The 20,165-nt window shown below is 44.2% G+C and overlaps 2 protein-coding genes across 3 annotated transcripts; one reads left to right on the top strand and one right to left on the bottom strand.

Annotated features, from left to right (window-relative positions):
- Positions 1 to 1,084: 1,084 nt before the first annotated feature.
- yipf4 (Yip1 domain family, member 4) lies at positions 1,085 to 7,028 on the bottom strand. The gene is made up of 6 exons (XM_060072829.1): positions 6,811 to 7,028; positions 6,024 to 6,183; positions 5,385 to 5,556; positions 4,087 to 4,164; positions 3,684 to 3,797; positions 1,085 to 2,054 (listed from the first exon to the last, which is right to left on the bottom strand). The coding sequence occupies exons 1-6, from the start codon at positions 6,866 to 6,868 to the stop codon at positions 1,917 to 1,919; spliced, it is 720 nt and encodes a 239-aa protein (XP_059928812.1). The 5' UTR covers positions 6,869 to 7,028; the 3' UTR covers positions 1,085 to 1,916.
- Positions 7,029 to 7,266: 238 nt separating this feature from the next.
- exo1 (exonuclease 1) lies at positions 7,267 to 18,962 on the top strand. 2 transcript variants are annotated; one of them, XM_060072819.1, is made up of 14 exons: positions 7,267 to 7,423; positions 8,129 to 8,336; positions 8,461 to 8,580; positions 8,952 to 9,075; positions 9,234 to 9,371; positions 10,246 to 10,458; positions 12,500 to 12,687; positions 13,053 to 13,155; positions 15,404 to 15,659; positions 16,049 to 16,268; positions 16,517 to 17,168; positions 17,321 to 17,401; positions 17,595 to 17,809; positions 18,337 to 18,962. In XM_060072819.1, exons 2-14 carry the CDS (start codon positions 8,176 to 8,178, stop codon positions 18,419 to 18,421), a joined length of 2,556 nt encoding a protein of 851 aa, XP_059928802.1. In that variant the 5' UTR covers positions 7,267 to 7,423; positions 8,129 to 8,175; the 3' UTR covers positions 18,422 to 18,962. The 2 variants fall into 2 exon arrangements, with proteins under 2 accessions (XP_059928802.1, XP_059928804.1); XM_060072821.1 differs by having other exon boundaries at positions 18,292 to 18,430.
- Positions 18,963 to 20,165: the final 1,203 nt, after the last annotated feature.

Raw genomic sequence — 20,165 nt, 5'->3', positions numbered from 1 at the left:
ACAAACGTACCCGAACCGAGTCTCGCGAGGACGTAAAGCAGAATAACAACAAACTGAAAGTCGTCGATAGCGGCCCTTTTGAAGAAAGGCGTAAAGATAATTTTGTAACTTTTTCCTTCCTCACAATATTTATAATTAATTAATGTATAAATGTATCATAATTTCTAAATAATTGAAAGCTGTTAAATACATACAAAAAATGACAAGCACGCTATAATAATCAATCTCGCGATAGCATCAACAACAAACATCGCTGTTGGCCTCTGAAAATGGGTAATGCTCCTTTTCTTATGTTTATTTATTTTTCTCAAAATGTATAATAAAAAATTCTATAATATATTCTTAATGAATTCCAAATTGTTATTTTCGGGAAATCAAAAAGAAAAACAAAAATATTGCTAGTTTAATTTAAATAGCAATTTAAAAACAATTACAATCTCCAACACCAAGTAAAGCAATTATAACATTCAGTTGGACTTCATATCAAGAAAATCTCTTTCAAAAACTCAGTGACTCATTGTCACATTCTAAAAACCTCCCTGCTTAGCAGTGAGTGAAACACTAAAAATACATTTGAATTAGTAGTTGTCTTTAATTTGAAGTCTTCACATGTTCAGAGACAACACAGTTTACTAAGTAACTAACCCTTGTCTTATTCATAACCATTCTCAAAATAAGAGTTTTCTGTATTGCTAGATTACACTCCCAACACAATGTTGTTGTTTTTTTACATTCTCTCAGGAAGTTAACCACCCAATGATGCTTGCATTGAAATGTGAACTTCATTTACCCTGTCATTTTTTTTTTCATTCTCTCAGTAAGTTAACCACTCAATGATAATGGCATTGAAATGTGAACTTCATCTACCCTGCAATATGGTACATAACATGTTGAATATTGTATACAATTATACGTCGGCCCATTTCACTATTCCTGGAATGAGGACATCTTTCTAGTGTGATCAAGGTTTCTACCTCTGGAGGAGGTAGAAACTTAGGAGGGCTTGGGTGAGGGATGTCTTTTAATTGGGTCTGTGAGACCATTTGAGAATGGAACCATGATAACCTTGTTATAATCAATAAACTTGTTGCTTTTGTTTGTGTTTATTTTCTTTTTGTCTTTCCTGCACAGACACATTCCACACAAATCAAATTCCTAACAATTAAACTCACGAGATTCAGGAGATTCAAAATAGAGAGAATGTCCTAATTTGGGGAATGAGGACATCAAAATATGTAACATTTGTGAAAGCAGTCTTCCAAAAGATGACACAGCAGGGGGGGAAATAAGAAGACAATGTTTTAATTCACTGAAAGCGTTCCAGCTTTTTCCCTATCCCAGGTGATATTCAATAAGTTAAGAAAAATATATGTTGAAAAGAAAAAAGTTAATAAATGGCCTTTTTTTTTAAGATCAACACCACTTCTTCCTTTAGCAGAACTCACTCATGCCATCTTTCACGATTTCAAAACTAACTTCGAGAATTTGGCACCACAATTTTAAATTGCTAAGAACAAACGCAAAATATATAATAAAATCTGAACAAAATAATCAAATTTTAGTGATACTAGCTTCCGGATGTCTGGATTACTATATTACAACAGGGTTTTCAAAGGATGCCGGAAGTGAACTGATGGCAGCTTTTTTCCGGTTAAACCTGTACATGGTTCTACTTTTTTGTTTTTTTATTTAACATAAGCCTAACAGACACGGGTATATACACCAATATCTAACTTCAACATCATATTTCCACCTTATAGGATTTTGACAGTTGTATAAAAAAAAAAAAACAGTTGTTTAAAAGAATATAAGTAACTCCATGCTTTGTAGTGTATTGTGGAACGAATCCTCCTGCCTAGCCTCATTGCATCCCAAGTCCCAATTCCACAAAAGGTCCACAGCAGCAGCTCGTCCAATCAGACGCCGGTATATAGTGACAGGAAGTAGATATACAAAAGGAAGATGGGGTATATAAGAAGGGGCTTCTTGGTCTTGAACTCATCTCCCACGAGTAGCGATGCAGCACTGTACGCAGCCCAGAACACACCGAAAAGCTGCAGGGGTAAAGACACAAAGGCATTTGTGTTACGACATAACTACATCACCCCAATAGCAAAAAAATAAAAAAGAAGCTGAAGTTTGTCAGGGACCATTTTTAAGCATAAAGCAATTACTCCACTGGCCCACACTCTTCATTAAGACTAACAGTACATAAAAACCAAGGAGGCAGCATAAAAAACTGTTATGCAACTATAGCCTGATACGTTGTCAGAAAACCACTGCAATATCCAGGATCACACAACAGATGGCGCTGTCTCCATTGTTTTATTTAATTTCCATTTTACATTTATATTGAGATATACATTTACTAACCAATGGATTGTTTAATGTTGACTGTCTAACAAAATGAGGTATACACCCTATACATCCTATTGCACTATTTGAGGGCGTGGGAACATTTTAGAAAAACCTGTGTGGCAAGGTGAGGAGCCAGAGGGACATACCTGCAACAAACCCAATGACTGCTTTCTCCCCTAGACCACTGCTGGTTCAACTATGTGCTCAGTACTACTTTTGCAAAATAACTCCTTGATTACATGGCTTTGCTAACTAATTATTACACAGGTTAATGTTTACAGCAATTGTTTTTGGGATATATATATATTAGGGATGTAACGGTATGAAAATTTAACCTCACGGTTATTGAGACCAAAATTATCCCGGTTTTCGGTATTATCGCGTTATATTTAAATACCCAAAATATGCCCATGCTTCAGACTTAGTCCTCTTAGAAGGTAGGGATGGGCAACGATCGTCGAATAGTCAGAGTCACGTAGAATTTCGAATAATGAATGGGACTATCGTTATTTATTACACGGCTCTTCTCAATGCTGTTGAACGCTCTGTTCACTTGCATGGGCCTTCACAACTTCCGGTGGTGAATAATATTTTGATAATTCACCGTTGCTAAGCATATAATGACCTCTGTCAAGGAAAGTCGATTTTTTTTTTCTATCGTATCACTCCGCAAGTGGTCCGGTAACTTATGGCACAGTTGGTGAAATAAACAGATTGGTTCCAGACAAATCATAAAAACCTCTCCCTGTGTCATTGTGTGTGCGTGTATCCGAGGTGCGTGCGTGGGGGGTTCTTGATTTGACAGATTTTCGAATAATATTTCGAATACTTCCCAGCGAATATTGAATAGTATTTTTTGCCAGATATGCTCAACCGTATTAGAAGGCTGATGGATGTCTTGAGCGCTGCCGCCTCCTCCTTCCGCCATGATTCCACCTGTATCGAAACTTAAAGACATGGTGTTGTAGGCTATACAGTGCGCCTGCGCGGCAACTTCAGGAGACTCGGATGAAGCGCTGGGAAGGATTTAAGCACACGGTTTCCACACCGCGGGCGCGGTTATTCACCGAGATAATAATTTTATTTGAAATGATAATGATAATTTTTATCTACAACATTTTTATCGCGGGTTACCGTTACCTGTTACATCCCTTATGTATATATACGGTATATATATATATACATATGTAGAATAAATAGAGAATACATGGTGCTTGCATATCTTACTGCCATTCTCGAAAAATATATAAATGCTCACTAAATGGAATATAGGCAAAAGGTTTTTGGAAAAATATGAAATTGACCTCCTGATGTCCTCTACTCACTTTTATAACCGTGGCGAACACATCAAAGCTTCCGATGACCAGGAGCAGTGGAGATATGACGATAAGCGGGAGAAGTGAGTAGCCAATCACACCCAGGACCTGGCCGTAGGACACCTGGCGATGACAGAACACACAATCTGAGGCTAGGTGGCAGCAGAATAGTTGCCGGTTTGAAACTCAATGTCCACCGAATTCCAGTAGGAATAATCCCTACTTACTCTTTAATGACGTGTACAATTACTGTAAGTTGTTTCGTGCCTTAAAAAAAAAAGGGTAATTACTCTGTTTATTTTTTATATATGGAGCAATTGTAAAAAAAAATCAAGGTCTCCTGTAATTAATGATGTCATGACACAGTAAGTAAATATATCACCATTACGTTTCTTGTGGCTATGGAACTTACCTCTCCGCCAAGAACGCGGGCCAGAATGAAGACGGTTAGGGAGCCAAATATCCAAATGGTGATTATCCAAGACACCACCTTGAGGAACACCAGAGAGTAAGGGTCATAGGAGCAGCACTGGTTTTCAGAACACAAAACCCAGGCTAGCTTACAGCGTATATTCACTTTTAGCAATATTTATATAAATTAGAGCATAGTATAGTTTGGTATCCCATTTTATCCGTTCAGGAGAGAGAACCCCAGAAAGAAGCGTTCCTCTCTGCACAGACAGATAGCCAGCGGCCATTAAAAAACGTTTAATCACACAAGAATGAAAGTTTTGTCCACGATTCGATTGTTCTGTAACGCAATATCCGACTCGCTCTAAATTTGCCTTTTAACATAATAAATGTGCATTTATTAATGTGACTGAATGTATATTTGTTATCTTAAAGGGGACCTATTATGCTTTTCGACTTTTATGACCTATAAACGTTGTTATAAATGATTCATAGTCATGTTTAACCATACAAAAAAAACGATGTAGATTTTCGGGAAACTCTTCCTCTCATCTGGGCGCTTTCTGCATTCTCTGTCAACGCTCGGTTTCATCCTTCTCCGCCCCCCTCCTGCCAACCCAACTCCGTTGTGATTGGTTACCTTCCTTGCAGCGCACGCGCGGGCAGATTTGACCAGGCATATGGGGGTGCGGCAGGAGTGCCTCTACGTAGATAATTTCCCGGAAATGTGAACAAGTGAATCGCAAACGTTGCCCCGAGTGTTTAGCGCTCTGCGCAGCCACCCCAGACTGTCAGCAAGGAATACGTCGAAATGCATGTACGTCATTATTTGACACTTTAGTATGGTTAAACATGACTATCAATCATTATAACAATGTTTATAGGTCATTAAAGTTGAAAAAGCCTAATAGGGCCCCTTTAAAGGTTGGGAATGGAATTATCTTTTTTGGCGATTTTTGCAAAATTACTTGAAATCCTTATCATAACCCACTTACAGCCACTGAGTTAGAAGTACTGACATGAAAATTAAACAAGTCAATCATCTGTGGAATGGGCAGGGCTCGAAAAACTCCAGCCAATGATATCCAGAAACACCGGGAGGTATTGGACAGTAAGTACGTCAATCAAACGGTCGTACTGCACTCCATGTACTTGGAATGGGTGGAGTCAGAGTTAGCGTTGAAGGAGAGGGGGTAGGACCATTCGAGTTGTGTATTTTCAAAATCTGCTGGCGTTTCGCAAATCCCATACCCACCAAACCTTTAATGAATGTAAAGGCAAGAGCAATGCGTGGCTCACCCTGAACTGTCCATAGATGGAGATCATGGAGAAGAGCAGCACCACGGCCAGAGGGCCCCAGAAGTCCGGGTTGTCCCTCACCACCTGCCGATTGAAACCCAAGGAGGGCATGGGCATCAGTACGCAGCGGACCTTGTAGAAGATGTCCTTCAGGTCGATGTCCAGCTCCTCCCTGGTTCGAAGGAAGACACATGTCTGAAGTTTAGTGAGAATTAAAAAATAAGATGTACTTTGTTCAACCCATACAGGAATTGCCCGTATCCCAGCAGAAAGTACAGTACAATAACAAGAAGTAACAATGTTTAAATGGGACATTTTTTCTTCTTTATCTCATGTAACATGTCTTTGAGACAATAGAAAATAAAGCGCAATAGAAATAAAATGTATTATTATTGTTATTAAAAATATACAGAAAATATGTGTACATTCACAATAAGAGTAGCAGAAATTAATGCAAACATCAACCGTTGAAGAAGGCATTATAAACTGTTTATGAATCTTTTGCCTTCATATATCGCTTGGAGGAATAACAATGATCAGAATTGGATGTTAAATCCGTGTTTGGATATCGATGATGGAGGGTACGGCTGAAATTTTGTGTTTGTTTTGTGGGCTTGAACTGTGTGTTTTATGACTCACAGGAGAGGCTTGGTGTCTTCGCTCTCCTCCTCCTCAATCTCCAGAAGCCACCCATAGCCACGTTGTCTCAGGAACGTGGTGGCGTATGGATCCTTCCCAGCATCGCTGCCTAGGTTCAGCTTGACATCTGGGGCGTCGATGGTGCCGCTGAGTTCTAGGGCTGATGGGAATGGCATGAACGATTCATAACGTTTGCATGGGATTAACATTTTGGCCAATAACACTGAATCACTAAGATGACACACAGTTATCGCCAGACATAAAATGCCATCAGCAAAAACGTTCGTAAAAGGTATCAAAACATATCCAACTACTTTCTTTAAAACCACAGCCTAATCCTAACCCTGTTTGTTAATTAAAAGTAAAAACACATTATAAACACGTCGATAAAAAATACGTTATACAGTTTTATGGTCAGGTAAATTTCGCATAATTCTTTCTGATTTTGATATTACTAAACGTTATTTTTACTGTAAAAAATAAAAAGAAGAGAATTTTCATCAACCAAGCCAACGCTTGTAAGTAGGATATAGTCGTTTTTTTTTCTTTTCAAACACTCATCTTCAGAATGAGGATCTAGTTTTTTTATTATCTTGCAGACTGACCTAAATTAATCCCTTGACGCTGTGCATTCATGGTGCGATGAAAACCAAAACAACTCACAATCCCCATATCTTTGAATACGCCGACAACGATAACAGCAATAGGAATAACCATGATCATAATAACAACAACAACAACCATGTAGCTGATGTATGAGGCCTGCTAGCCAGAGCTGTGAAGTTACCTTCAGCTTCTGTGGACGAGACGAACGTGAAGTCTCCATTGGTGGGAGAGAACTGCATGGTTGACGCCTAAAGTCCTACAAAAATAACATTTAAATGAGCGGCTGTCTATGATTCAATAGAACAGTGCGGCGGTAAGACTGTCAACGGCTCTGATTTTCTCGCTGAAAGTTAAAACTAGTCCATTTTGTTTTTGTCTGAGCTGTGTTGTAGGAAGCAGGAAGTGAGAATCGGTAAAAAGGAGACACGTCAAATCCTAACACGACACACTGGGAGAGGCCGCGTCATCTAGCGGAGGGAGAGGGGAGCTGCAGAAATTATGAACATAACACAAACACAGCGTAGGACACGGTATATGGATTCAGAAAATGACGGTAGACATTTACAGACATTATAAGAGAGGTGGGCCATTAACGAAACGTTGTCACATACACATTACCCCATGTTCGACAAAGTCCTGCCTCTTAATTCTTCCAATTGGCTAGTGAGAATAATCCTGGACCAATAGGCACCGCTGACGACATTGTTGCGTTTTTGCCGCTAAAAATGAACATATATGTGCATAGTCTGACGGTGGAATAAGTTTTATGCAGCAAATATAACATTAAAACACAGGTAAGTGTCGTTTTACATAGACTAAATCTGTAGCAATGCTTTATTTATGTAGAGACTGCATTGTTTCGTTATATCTGACACGCACAAGCTGCAAATAACTGCAAGCAGTTGGAACTGTGTCGGGCGTTTTCCATCAGTCACATTGCAATGATACTTGACAAATCCAACAGAATAGCCGTTTAAGTGAATTCATCGACTTACTCAACTGTTCTGACCAATAACTTATTCGCATCCACTTCTTTCATGGGCAATCGTGCTGTTGGGTGTAGTTGTTTTCTTTTGCGAGTTTAAAAGCTGTTGGTCGTCGTCGATGCTTTTTAAACGTTGACGGTTCTCGTCTTTTCTGAAAGCTAGTGACGGTGGGTCAAACTAGCATAACATGAATGCCATTAAAATGACCAAGAATTTGCACTTCTGTTCGATAGCATGGTAAACAGACTTGTGAGAGAGACAACATACCTACCAGTAAAAGTTACCAGACAAGAAACGCAAATAATCGTGTCCAAGTCTAATCTAAAGATGTGGCAGAAGGTCCACTAAAGTGGTTAAAACCTGTTTATATACTCAAGCAACCCACTGAAGTCACAATAAGACCCGTTACTGCGTTACTGTGTCAGCAAGGGATCCCATTGAAAGCAGTGAGGTGTTGTCATGTGTATGTGCTTTATTTTCCCTGCATAATGTTGACTATCCCTCTCCCCTCAGAGATCCAAACTAACTTCCAGACCAGAGTTAGAGAACCAGCCGTCGATATGGGAATCCAGGGTCTGCTCCAGTTCCTCAAAGATGCTTCGGAGCCCGTCCATGTGAAGAAGTACAGAGGGCAGACGGTGGCCGTGGACACCTACTGCTGGCTGCACAAAGGGGCTTTCTCCTGTGCTGAAAAGCTGGCCAAAGGAGAACCAACAGATCAGTATGTTTACCTTTTTTTTTATTACTTAAGGTATGTTCACCTGTTATTATAATTCAGGGGTTTCCTTTGGATTCCTATCTGCCTTTGATTATTCATCAATGGAGTGATATTTTCACATCCCCAGGTACGTCACATACTGTATGAAATTTGTGGACATGCTCCTGTCGTTTGGCGTGAGACCAATTCTGGTTTTCGACGGATGCAACCTACCGTCAAAGAGAGAGGTGGAGAAGTCTCGTAGAGAGTAAGTTCTTTAACTAATCGTATTTTTATGTGGGAATCATCAGAAATGTAATAGACTTAAAATGGAAAAATAAATAAAAATAAGTATTGCTTTGTCTTTAATTTAGAATAATGATGCCTATTTAAGACTGGTTTCTGTTTGGATACTGAAATGCAGGTAATGGTCATTATGAGCAGTTAGGCGTTAGACAGAGAATACAGAGACTTGTAGGGGTTGGATAGTGAATACAGAGATGAGTCATTAAGAAGCAGGTAGACTTTAGACGGTGTATACCGAAATGGGTTGGACAGTGAATAGTGACAAGCTGGTGTTAGACAGTGAATAAAGAGACAGGTCGGGGTTATACAGTGATTCTATTGTTGTTTGTCCAGGCGCAGACAAGCTAACCTCCAGAAGGGAAAGCAGCTGCTACGTGAGGGGAAGCTCTCCGAAGCAAGGGACTGCTTCACAAAGTCTGTCAATGTTACGCCCTCCATGGCCCATGATGTCATCAAGGTCAGCACAAGGCCACCATGTAACTGTTGTACCAATGATCAGACCGAATCCAAATGTCAACATTATGGACATGTGCGGTAAACATTATTGACCGTATTATGCTCCGTAACATTATGACATCCATGCTTAATTTCTCTCGTTGTCTTTGTATCCCCTAGGCTGCCAGGGCTAGGGGGGTGGATTGTGTGGTGGCTCCCTACGAGGCGGACGCCCAGCTGGCCTTCCTCAGCAAGGTGGGCCTGGCCCAGGCCATCATCACAGAGGACTCTGACCTGCTGGCCTTCGGTTGCAAAAAGGTCTGCTTCAATCCCCTGTCATAGCTCTCATCTCCTCTCCCCTCTCCCCGTCGCTCCCTCCCTCTCTCCGACCTCCCTCTCCCCCGCCAGTCTTTCACCGAGTTTGGGCATCGACTCATGCTGAGGTGAATGTTAGGTGCACTAGGTTGATGTACATGGTGCTGCTGTGCGAGGGTAAAGAGAGTCTGTGATCAGTGATTCCAGTCGTCCTCGGGTGCATTTATTCCAACAATGACAACTTCACAAAAGATCAAATTGCGTTGTTTTCCGCAATTTGTAGCCACCCCACCGTCTGGGTTTCATAATACTGTTGCTTCGCTTTGGCACCTTCTAATTTGTAGGCTTCCTACTATTAATAAGCCACGTTAGTCCACGTTAGCTTGGTTGTCATGTTCAGGATCTCCCTGGTTAGACTCATAATACCAGGATGTTGAGTGGTTTAGATGTTAAGTTTACAGTTTATGTTGTCCTTCATTACTTTATAAAAGTAAAACTATTTCCTATTGGCCGTGTGGTATAGTGTGGGAAATGATGGGGTAAAAATACATTCCCCTGAATTGCTTTCCATAAAAGCTTCTGACTTCCCCTTCCTATTCATTTGCACACTTTTGGTTGATTGGTTTTCATTGAGCTGAAACAAGGAATGCAAGCCAAGAGATGTCTTTCTGCTCACAATTTCCAACTAAAGAGCATGTTACTATGTTTTTTCTATTCACCATATCCAACCAAAGTGCATGTTACTCTGTTTCTATTCACCATGTCCAGTCAAAGAGCATGTTACTCTGTGTTTCTATTCACCATGTCGAAGAGCATGTAACTTCTTCAGGTTCTGTTGACGATTTCTAACTAAAGAGCCTGTAACTGTGCTTATCAGGTTTTGTTGAAGATGGACAAGGAGGGCAACGGGCTGGAGATTGACCAGGCCCACTTGGGTCGCTGTCGCTCCCTGGGGGGCGTGTTCACGGAGGAGAAGTTCCGCTACATGTGCATCCTGTCTGGCTGTGACTACCTGGCCTCGCTCTACGGCATCGGCCTGGGAAAGGCCTGCAAGCTGCTCAAGATGGCCAACAACCCTGACGTACTCGCGGTGAGAACTAGGATGTTTTTCCAGCGTGAGGTGTGTGTGTGTGTGTGAAGGTCACTGTATTGATGTGCCATGTGCACATCAATATAGTTAAATAAAGAGGTTGATATGCGTGTTCACTAGAGCTGTAGCGATGACGTCGACGTCAAAAATTCGTCGACGTCAAATTTCTCCGTCGACGATTTTCGACGGAGAAATGGACGAAAGTCACAATAAAGGAAAATGTCCGCGCACGAAATCATCAAAGGTATGGAAATACTTCAAGTTAAGTCCTAAACGGAAAGGTGTTGTGATTTGCACTCTTTGCCAAATGGAGTTGGCATATCACAAGAGCACGACAGCAATGTTGGAGCATCTCAAACGAGAAAGTATCTCGTGCGCATGAGAAAGTATCTCGTGCGCACGAGAAAGTATCTCGTGCGCACGAGAAAGTATCTCGTGCGCACGAGAAAGTATCTCGTGCGCACGAGAAAGTATCTCATGAGCATGGGGAAACATCGTGCGCATATCACTGTGTGTGTGTGTGTGTGTGTGTGTGTGTGTGTGTGTGTGTGTGTGTGTGTGTGTGTGTGTGTGTGTGTGTGTGTGTGTGTGTGTGTGTGTGTGTGTGTGTGTGTGTGTGTGTGTGTGTGTGTGTGTCGTCAGCGAGTAGGTGGACGAGCGAGGAGAGCGAGCGATAGCGTGCGTGTCAGTCTAGTGAAGTCATGAACGAGTCCGGTTGTGTGTAAGAATAAAATACCCAGCCTGTCAAGAATCGGTGGCCGCTTCATTCCATCATATTCCGACCTATAAGCAGACTCACTGTCGGTCAAAGTGAAGGGTCATGCCCCCGAGAGCGCATCGGACCTGGAGGGAACGTATCACCTGTGCTCCTCGGTCTGGGAGCCGACAGCAGGAAAGATGTAACTCGTAGTTGGAGGCGGAGCGCAAGAGAGTATGCGCACACATTTTTTGCGCACAGTATTAAATAAAGTATATTATTAAGAATTTTTTGGTATTTATTTGAGATACATTATGGTTTTTATTAATCGAGCAACAGAAAAAAAAAAAAAAAAACGTCCAATTGGTCATTAGATTAGTCGACTAATCGATAAAATAATCGCCCGATTAATCGTTTGATAAATAATCGTTTACCCCCAGCCTTAGTGTTCACGATGCGTGTGTTGGACTTTATACTAGTAACTATATACTAATAACATCAATATAATGTTAACAATATATTGTTAATTACTGTTACTATTGATTAACTATATACTAATCACATGCTAAAGCGGAATACAATGTGTGCGTTATGTGCTGTTAATGATGGCTGTTGAAAGTTAATGCACGCATTTGGTCACAGCTGTGCAACATGCAACCAATCGGTGTGAAAACAGTGCTCTTTGGCCGTGACGACATCCTCTTTAGTTTGCGGCTGGCTCGCGGAGTTCATACACTGCAACTATAATAGGCTTTACCATTCAAAAACCGACTTTTTCATGGTGAGCGCTAAATACTCTTAGCTATTTACTATAAATCAACTACATGCATATTGATTGAACAAGTGCTTATTACTGAACCATAAAGAGGTCTGGAGAGTAACTGAATGCAGAAGCTCTGCCTCCAAAATATGATGACATTCCCTGCTGGATCAGATTCCCCAATAGAGCCAATTTTCTCCATTAAAATCATTCCAATTCCACTGCAGATGGCCATTAAAAAAGCTGATGGGGAAACATGATACATGCTCTAAAATAATGGAAAGAATTCTTGAAAGGATTACTTAAACCTACTCATTGAACAAAGTTAGGCTAGGACGTTTGACTCCAGGCCGGTTTGAATCCCAATATGCAGGTGGGTTGCTTGTCTGACTACGCAACAAACGACCCTTACAATAGGATCACCACCCATCCCGCCGTGCTCTGAATGCGGTCGGGTCGCACGAGACACAGAATTCTTATTTTGGGTCCAGAGAATGAAAAGGCTGAAGCGAATGAGAAGGAAAAGGCAGTGCGCTCGGACCCTATATAGGATCCAGGGCATGAACCCGGTTCTGTTCCCCCAGGTGATCCGGAAGATGGGCCAGTACCTGAAGATGAGCGTGGCCGTACCCGAGGAGTACCTGCAGGGCTTCACCAAGGCTGACAACACCTTCCTCTACCAGCTGGTGTTCGACCCGCTCCAACGCAAGGTGGTGCCACTCAACCCCTACCCAGAGCACCTGGACCCCAGCACCCTCAGCTACGCTGGCCTGTATCCTTCTGTCTGACTGTCTGCCCTATTATGCAAAGTAACAGTGTCATGAAAGGCGGTCACTCACACAACATTCTCTACACTATAATATCAAAGTATGTTAATTCACTATAGGGTAATTAAAATAAGAGGGGTGGAAAAAAAACATTACATTGAAAATAACAGAATATCTAGATCCAAATTGTTGTGAAATACGATGGTGCGTTCCTGAAGTGTGCAGTGACATGGACCACCTGTAGGTGGTGCTGTAACGGCAGCGACTCAACACAGAATGTGAATCTGAGAGTTGTGAGGCAAATGAATTAATACCTAATATTAACAAATGAATTTTTGGGGAAGCGTTGCACTTGACATTGTGAACCCAGGAACAAAGGGGACGAGAAAGGGTACCAGATGGCACTGGGGAACCTGGACATCCACACCATGGAGAAGATTGACAACTTCAACCCGGACAAAGTCACTCTGCCGGTAGGGTACCCAGAACCCATCCTTCTGAGCACAACATTAAAGATGAGCTATAATTACGCAATCAACTAAACCAGGGGTGTCAAACTCATTTTGATTCAGGGGCCACATACAGCCCATCTGATCTCAAGTGGGCCGGACCTGTAAAATAATGGCAAAATAACCTATGTCAACTCCAAATCTTTAGCTTTGTTTTTCAGTACTATGCTTTATCATTCAGCCTACATTTGTAGCCTACACAATCACGGATCACAAGGATCTATATTAGCACGACACATTTATTCATCGATAGGCCAATGGAATTGAAATAAAATGCATTTCACATTCATTAACAACTGCTTTATTTTTATAGAGTTGAGTGAATACATTTTTACATCTGAACACCTGAACCAACTCACCACGCTAAACAAACATAAGTGGGAGCTATGAAGAAAGCTATCATACTGCCCTGAAAATGTAAATGTGCACATATAAATAATATAATCAAACAGAAAAGCTATAGCAGTGCATGAGCAATGAGATTAGGCTACATCAGATCATACTGTTTTGTAGGCTACTGAAGCTGAGAATGATATGCTGCACAATATTCATTGTCTTTTAACATGAAACCTGAGTTAACTTATTTTCAAAGATCTGTATTCCTCAGAGTGCAAACATTTCTGAAAGAGCATCACAAGAATTAAGCCCAGGCCTACTTGCTGATTAACTTTTTCTCACTGCAGTCTATTTGCTGCTGCTGTCACCGGTGTCACCGCTAGATAGCTGCTTCTCCCAGAGTGACAGTTTTAACTTGAATGCGCGTATGCTGTTGTTATACTGAGTTAAGATACTGTTAAGATTATTTAGGTGCTGTGTAATATCCAACATAAAGGCAAGATCCTGCACCCACTGCGGACATTTAAGTTTCTTCACTGGGCTACCCTTTTTCCCTTTTCACTGTCCAATTTCCTCTTGTAGCTTAAAGAAACGCTTGAGCACGGCACCTCGGCTTAACCACCATACTTCAGTGTGGTATGGTAGACCAGCCTGAATGTCATTATCTCTGAGAAAAGTGTCAAACTGACAGTGATTCAGACCTCGCGCTCTGATGAAATTTACAGTTTTTACAATCACACTCATTACATGATCCATTTTTTGTGTTTTGCAACACAACCCTTCTTGACGCAAAATACAGTGAAATGCCCAAAAATCTTGTCCCCCATTTGCGGACTGTTCTTTCTCTCGGAATTTTGTCGCAACGCCTGCCTTGCTCCCGACCATTGATGGTGCGCCACCTGTAGCCAGGCTGACGGCACAGGACCGGTCCACTCTGACCTTGTCCAGCGCTCCAAAGAGAGAGCTGAATATGTCATTTGCTGTTGTAGTGTCCTTCATAGGCACCAACTCAAGGAACTCCTCTGTGATTGTCAAAGTCTCATCAACACCCCGAATAAATATGGCCAGTTGAGCAATATCTGTTACGTCAGTGCTCTCATCAATTGCAACCGAAAAAGCAATAAATGACTTGATTTTGCCATTCATTTGGCTGCCCAAGTCTCCTGAGAGCTCTATTACCCTATCTGCGACAGTGTTCCTCGACAGACTAATGTTGGCGAAGGCAGATCGCTTTTCAGGGAACACGACTTCTGCAGCCTTCATCATGCATATTTTCATGAACTCACCATCAGAAAATGGCTTGGATACTTGCACTATCTCGTGAGCAATCAGGCATTCACTGCTGCATCACTGACCTCGCGGCTGAAAGTAAAAGTAGACTGCTTTTTCTTTCAGACCAGCTAACAATTTGTCTATCTCCTCTTTTCTTAGTTGTCCTTTCAAATGGTGATATTTTTCTTCATGATGAGTCTCATTGTGGCGCCGAATATTATATTCTTTGAGCACTGAAACTTGCTGATTACATACCAAGCACACTGCTTTTGTATTCACCTCTGTGAATAAATAATTCTCAGTCCATTTATCCTGGAAAACTCTGCACTCTGTCGTTGACGACTGATCCCTTCTGTGAACATCTCATAAACGTTGTTGATTTAAACACCCGACTACCGCTAAGGAAAAACGTTTATTTCGCTAACTTTGTGTCCGGTTCACTACAGTTCCTTCACACAGAAGTATTACTTTTTCGTATTACTGCTTCTTAAATTGTGATAGTTTGCTCTGACTGTCCTCAGCCTGACCTGTCTGTCCCCTCAGATCCAACCTCCTGCTACATGACTAGTAATAAACAGTACCTGCCAACCCCTCCCGCACACAGACGGTGAAACCTCGGAGCCGTTGCTGGAAGGACACAGTCGCTCCGCCCCGGCGTGGCGGCGCTTCTGCTAGCATCTGGAGCCGGGGATACTCCGCTGGATGCACCGCCAACAACGCCAGCCTTGTGAAGAAGGAGGAGGAGGAGGAGGAGGAGGAGCGACCCACACCCCCTTCCACCAGGGGGCAGGAGAGGGTGGTGGGGCTACAGGGGCTGCGTCTGCCCAGCAAGCAGCCGGGGGTGAAGAGACCCAGAGAGGGTGAGTCCTCCCTCCGCCTGCCCCCTCTGGGTTGTTGTAGCGCCTCTTTCGTAGCGGTGAGACACTCTGGTTCTGTATGCAGGCATGTTGTAGTCATGACGACTTTAATGTGGACCAAACATTACTGTTTACTACCTGAAAGTTATTTAAGCAGCGCGATTTTATCCAAAGTGATTTGTGTTGGATGCGGATGCATATCATTTAGGTAGGCCTATTTAAAGGATGCCCCATTGCCACCATGAAGTAAATGTTTGTTTGTTAATAATAACCACATTTAATAATATAGATAATAATGGAATGCCGGGAGGAATGCCCTGCTCGCCTCGTATGACCCACTATGAACACCGTCTCATGACTAATCACTAAACACCCACCTCCCCGTCTCCCAGACTCCAGCCTGTCCGACCAGGACGTGCTGCAGCTATACACGGGCTCCTCTGGTCTGAAGAGGGCCCGTTCTGAGGAGCAGGACCAGGAGGAAAAGCCCTCCCTTCCCAGGCCACCAGGGGGCAGTAGCAGCGGGGCGCCCCGGCCTCGCAACCGCTTCGCCACCCTGTTGCAGAGGAGGAACCAGGGAGAGGAGGCGGACGGCCAGGCCACGCGCAGCAGGTAGGGACCAGGGAGGGGAGGGGACGGGACGGCTAGGCCATGCGCAGCAGAGCCTGGTGTGTTTAGGTCATTGTTTTGTGTCCCATGACAGGCAGTAATAATTTCCTCCAAAACAAAACTTTCACATGATTCATATTTCCGATAAACCTTTAAATAGCGCTGCATCCGTTTTGTGTGTGTGTTTTCACACCTCAGCCCTGTGGTTGATACCTGCTGATCACATGACCCCTCCCTTCCCCTTCTGTCAGGTTCTTCAGCGCATCCTGCGAGGCCCCTGCTTTGAGCACCAGAGACGGTGTGAACGATGATGCAGCGTCTCCCTCGGGCGCACGGCAAGAGAACGCCCTTAGCCGCGCCGAAGATGATGGGGAAAGTGACAGCCCCGAAGCACCCTCCATAGAGACCCCCAGCCCTACCTCCTCCCCCAGCCCCACTGCTACCTCCTCCACCCCTACCGCGACCTCCAGCTCCCCTATCACCGCCACCTCTCCGCGACCTGCCAGCCAGCGCCTCGGGGTGTTCCGCTGGTCGGGCCTCTCCCAGCACCCCCCCACCAGCACCGCCGCCGCCGCCCACTCCACCTCCTCCTCAATCAAACCATCAGCCGCCCCCGCCCCCGGCCCCGGCCCCGTGGTGTCGGGCATCGCTGCGCTCCAGCGGTACCAGCGCCAAACGGAGAGTGTCTCCTGGGGCTCGAGACCCCCGGCAGCCGAGTCCCCCGCCCCCCAGGGGGTCGACCTGGTGGACGACTCCCCGCCGGCCTCCCCGCCCTCCCAGGACAGCGCCTACTGCTCCCAGTCGCCGCCCTGTGACCTCACTTCCTGTGAGGCGGAGGGAGTGGCTGACGCGACCGGTTCGGCGGCCTCCTGCCTCTTGTCGCCATGCCACAAAGATGACGTTGTGAGTAAACAAGCGGTCACCATGTTCCACGCCTGGCCTTTAAAAGGAGCCCCTCCTTTTAAGGCCGGGCCCTATACGATAGCAACATGAGCATCAGAGAACAATTGTTAAAAGTGGGGTCGCGCTGTCTGATGGGATTGTCTCTCTTGCAGGAAGCGGGCTTAAAGGGTTCAGACCGAGGACCCCCACGCGTTCCACAGGACCCCAAGAGACCCCTGGTGGTTCGATCACTGGTAGGCTGCATCACCCCACCCTGCCCCAGTCATACCATATTCCTCCCAGAGAGGATGTTGAGGTCCCCCGATGACTGCATCGCTCTGTCATGCTGCAATTGATTTAAATATGGATCCCAATTTATTATTTTTCTGTCTTCCCCTCCATCCCATGGTTCCCTCTCTTCCCTCCCTCTCTCATCACTCAATCCAGGTTGCCGGGTTGGCTCGCTCCAGGCCCAGTAACCAGGGGGCGGAGCCTCCAGCTAAGCTCCGCCCAGTGGCCCCAGCCCGGGCAAGCGGCCTGAGGAGGAGGCCTTCAGGCTCCCAGGGGCCCCTCGGCAAGAAGCCCTTGACCAACAACGAGAACAACTGCCCCGGGACGCAGGCCACCATTAGCAGCCTCTGGAAGAACTTTGGTTTTAAAAGGTAGAGACATTCCCTCTCACACACACACACACACACACACGTGCGCAATCCTACATCGTAATTAATTAATTCTGCGGTGGTGACATCAGCACACTGGCGTCTTATCTGAACCTGTCAAACTGAATTTGCGACATGGGTTTCTGACAGTGTGTGTGTGTGCTCTGGAAATGTTATTTCCAGAGCACAGATCCTTAGAGATGATGTTCACCACAGTAAGTTTATTTCTTTCACAGTAAGAAATATACTTACTGTGGTGAACATCATCTCTAAGGATCTGTGCTCTGGAAATAATGTTTGGGTTTTCCTCTCTAGTGCCGATCATAAGTTCACCCTTGTTGTTTGGATTTCCCCATCGTTCCTCTCCCCTCTTTTCCACCCTGGTCGTAATCCCGTCGCCAATAGCTTTCAGCGGCATCACTTCCTTTGGCATCACTGCCTGTCTGACTAAAACTCCAATGTCCCGTGGTGCGTCTCGAGTGGAGGTCTTGAAGAGAACCCCTAAGAGCCCCCCGTTTGTCTGCTTGCAGAGAGCACCAGAAGCTGAGCCCCAGCCCCAGAGGACCCCCCATGTCCCCCGCGAAGGACAACCTCCCTGGCGCCGCCGGGCTCTAGGCGGAAAACCAGCGCTCCGTGACGAGCAGCCCTTCAGATTTTTTATCTACCCGCACCGCGGTGCGGAGCATCTGCCGATGTGCGTGTAGATTATCCACATACCGTGTATGTACATGGAGCTCAGGCGGCGCACTGCTGCTGAATGCTATGCTTTTTTTTTTTTTTTTAATAAAAGCTAACTGTTTAGAAAAAGGTGTTGTTTTTTTAATGCCTTCTGGGTCTTGGAGGAGGCGTTAGGCTTTAGGCAGCATTGCAGCGGCACAATTCAAAGCAAAGAGGTAGCGAGGGTTTCACAACCAAAATTCATCTTTCCCATATGTCACTCAACGCGCAAGCCGAAGAATGCGTCCTATTCATTATCAAGACAAATTCTTTTCAGCTAGTTTGAACTGTTTTGTCTTGCACAGGACATTTGCCAGGGTCGTTTCGTTAAGTCTGAGGTGGGAAGAAATCAGAAATGAGCACCTTGTAACAAATCTTGGTTAATCCTTAATCCATTATCGTGCAGGGATGCCAAACCTCTTTCGGGTTACTTGACCTACATGTCACGTTCTAATCTTGACAATAAAGTTGTTTAACATCGAACGGATCTCACTTATTTCCGGAATGTCATGTTTGTAGAGCAACAACATGAACACTGCTGTGCACGTCAATGCACCATCATGCATGTCTGTGTGTCTGTCAACCGCTCAGTAAATGTTTGCTTGTGTTTTGATCTTTGTGTACCAGCTGTGAAATACTGGAGATTGACAACGCTATGGGGCTTGTTCACCTAGTGGCCATCCTGGTTCTAAACACTGGCTTGATGGAGGAACTGAATGTGGAATTGCACATTCCACAGTTCAGTTACCCCACCCAGCTGGCGTATAGAACCAAGATGGCTGAAGATAGGGGAGTAACGCCCGTACCCCTCGGAGAATTCTACTGCAACAACACATCACAGTCAGACTAGGATGAGTTCTCTGAAAATGACAATGTAACAACCCACATTGAGGTTTTATTGGGCAACACTAGATAACACTCTCAATGGAATAGTGTTTTTAACCAGATGAATGTGCATGTGTCGTGTTAAAGGCATCTCTACAAGGATGTTGAGAGAAACTTGTCAGAATGCCGATGGACTGCTTTCCATTCGTAATCTTGATGTAGAGACCCTATTGCACAACTGTGACAACTTACACAAGTCTGCAAGGCCTGGCTAGGGCCACCATCTTAACATATATCCTGTTTACAGATCCCTTAAACATTCATACACAGAGTGGATTGATCTCTCGTAGTTTATCGTTCCCAGTTCTGAGTCTGCAGCAGAACATCAACCTTAAACACTACAGGCCTTCATGTAGCTGAGGCCTATTGGGATGGCATTTTGGCCAGTCCTGGTCAGCCATGAATGAATAAATAGTAATTCTCCAGTCTGTTACCAACCAATCATAGGTTATTATTATTTTCTTACAGTTCTCTGAACATATGTGCGCAGCCCTCTGCAAGTTCTTCACCCGGCACAGCGCCCTGGAATGAACATGCATACCGGCGCATTCTGCAGATTCTTGTCCTCCTGTTAATGGGGAGATTCTTGGCAGATATGGCGACGTCGCAATAACCGGCTTGACGATGTCTCCCAATTCACCCATCGTCAGTCATACACAAATCACACACACACACAACGCATACCGAGAATAACCCCCTCCCCCCGCCACATCCCTTCACCCAACACTGAGCCTCAGCATCTTTGAGGGAGTAGAAT

Source organism: Gadus macrocephalus, chromosome 15 (genome assembly GCF_031168955.1).
Source record: "Gadus macrocephalus chromosome 15, ASM3116895v1".
In the NCBI taxonomy this organism is placed as follows: domain Eukaryota; kingdom Metazoa; phylum Chordata; class Actinopteri; order Gadiformes; family Gadidae; genus Gadus; species Gadus macrocephalus.
This window is presented reverse-complemented; position numbering and strand designations above follow the sequence as displayed.

What these genes read in the sequence shown, in the direction of transcription:
- exo1 (XM_060072819.1), top strand. Translation starts at nt 8,176, where the DNA reads ATGGGAATCCAGGGTCTGCTCCAGTTCCTCAAAGATGCTTCGGAGCCC. An exon ending in ACAACCCTGACGTACTCGCG is followed by an intron (nt 10,459 to 12,499) that starts GTGAGAACTAGG and finishes CTGTTCCCCCAG; the next exon opens with GTGATCCGGAAGATGGGCCA. An exon ending in AAGAACTTTGGTTTTAAAAG is followed by an intron (nt 17,810 to 18,336) that starts GTAGAGACATTC and finishes GTCTGCTTGCAG; the next exon opens with AGAGCACCAGAAGCTGAGCC.
- yipf4 (XM_060072829.1), bottom strand. Translation starts at nt 6,868, where the DNA reads ATGCAGTTCTCTCCCACCAATGGAGACTTCACGTTCGTCTCGTCCACA. An exon ending in CCCGCGTTCTTGGCGGAGAG is followed by an intron (nt 3,798 to 4,086) that starts GTAAGTTCCATA and finishes TGTCATCGCCAG; the next exon opens with GTGTCCTACGGCCAGGTCCT. An exon ending in TGTTCGCCACGGTTATAAAA is followed by an intron (nt 2,055 to 3,683) that starts GTGAGTAGAGGA and finishes TTACCCCTGCAG; the next exon opens with CTTTTCGGTGTGTTCTGGGC.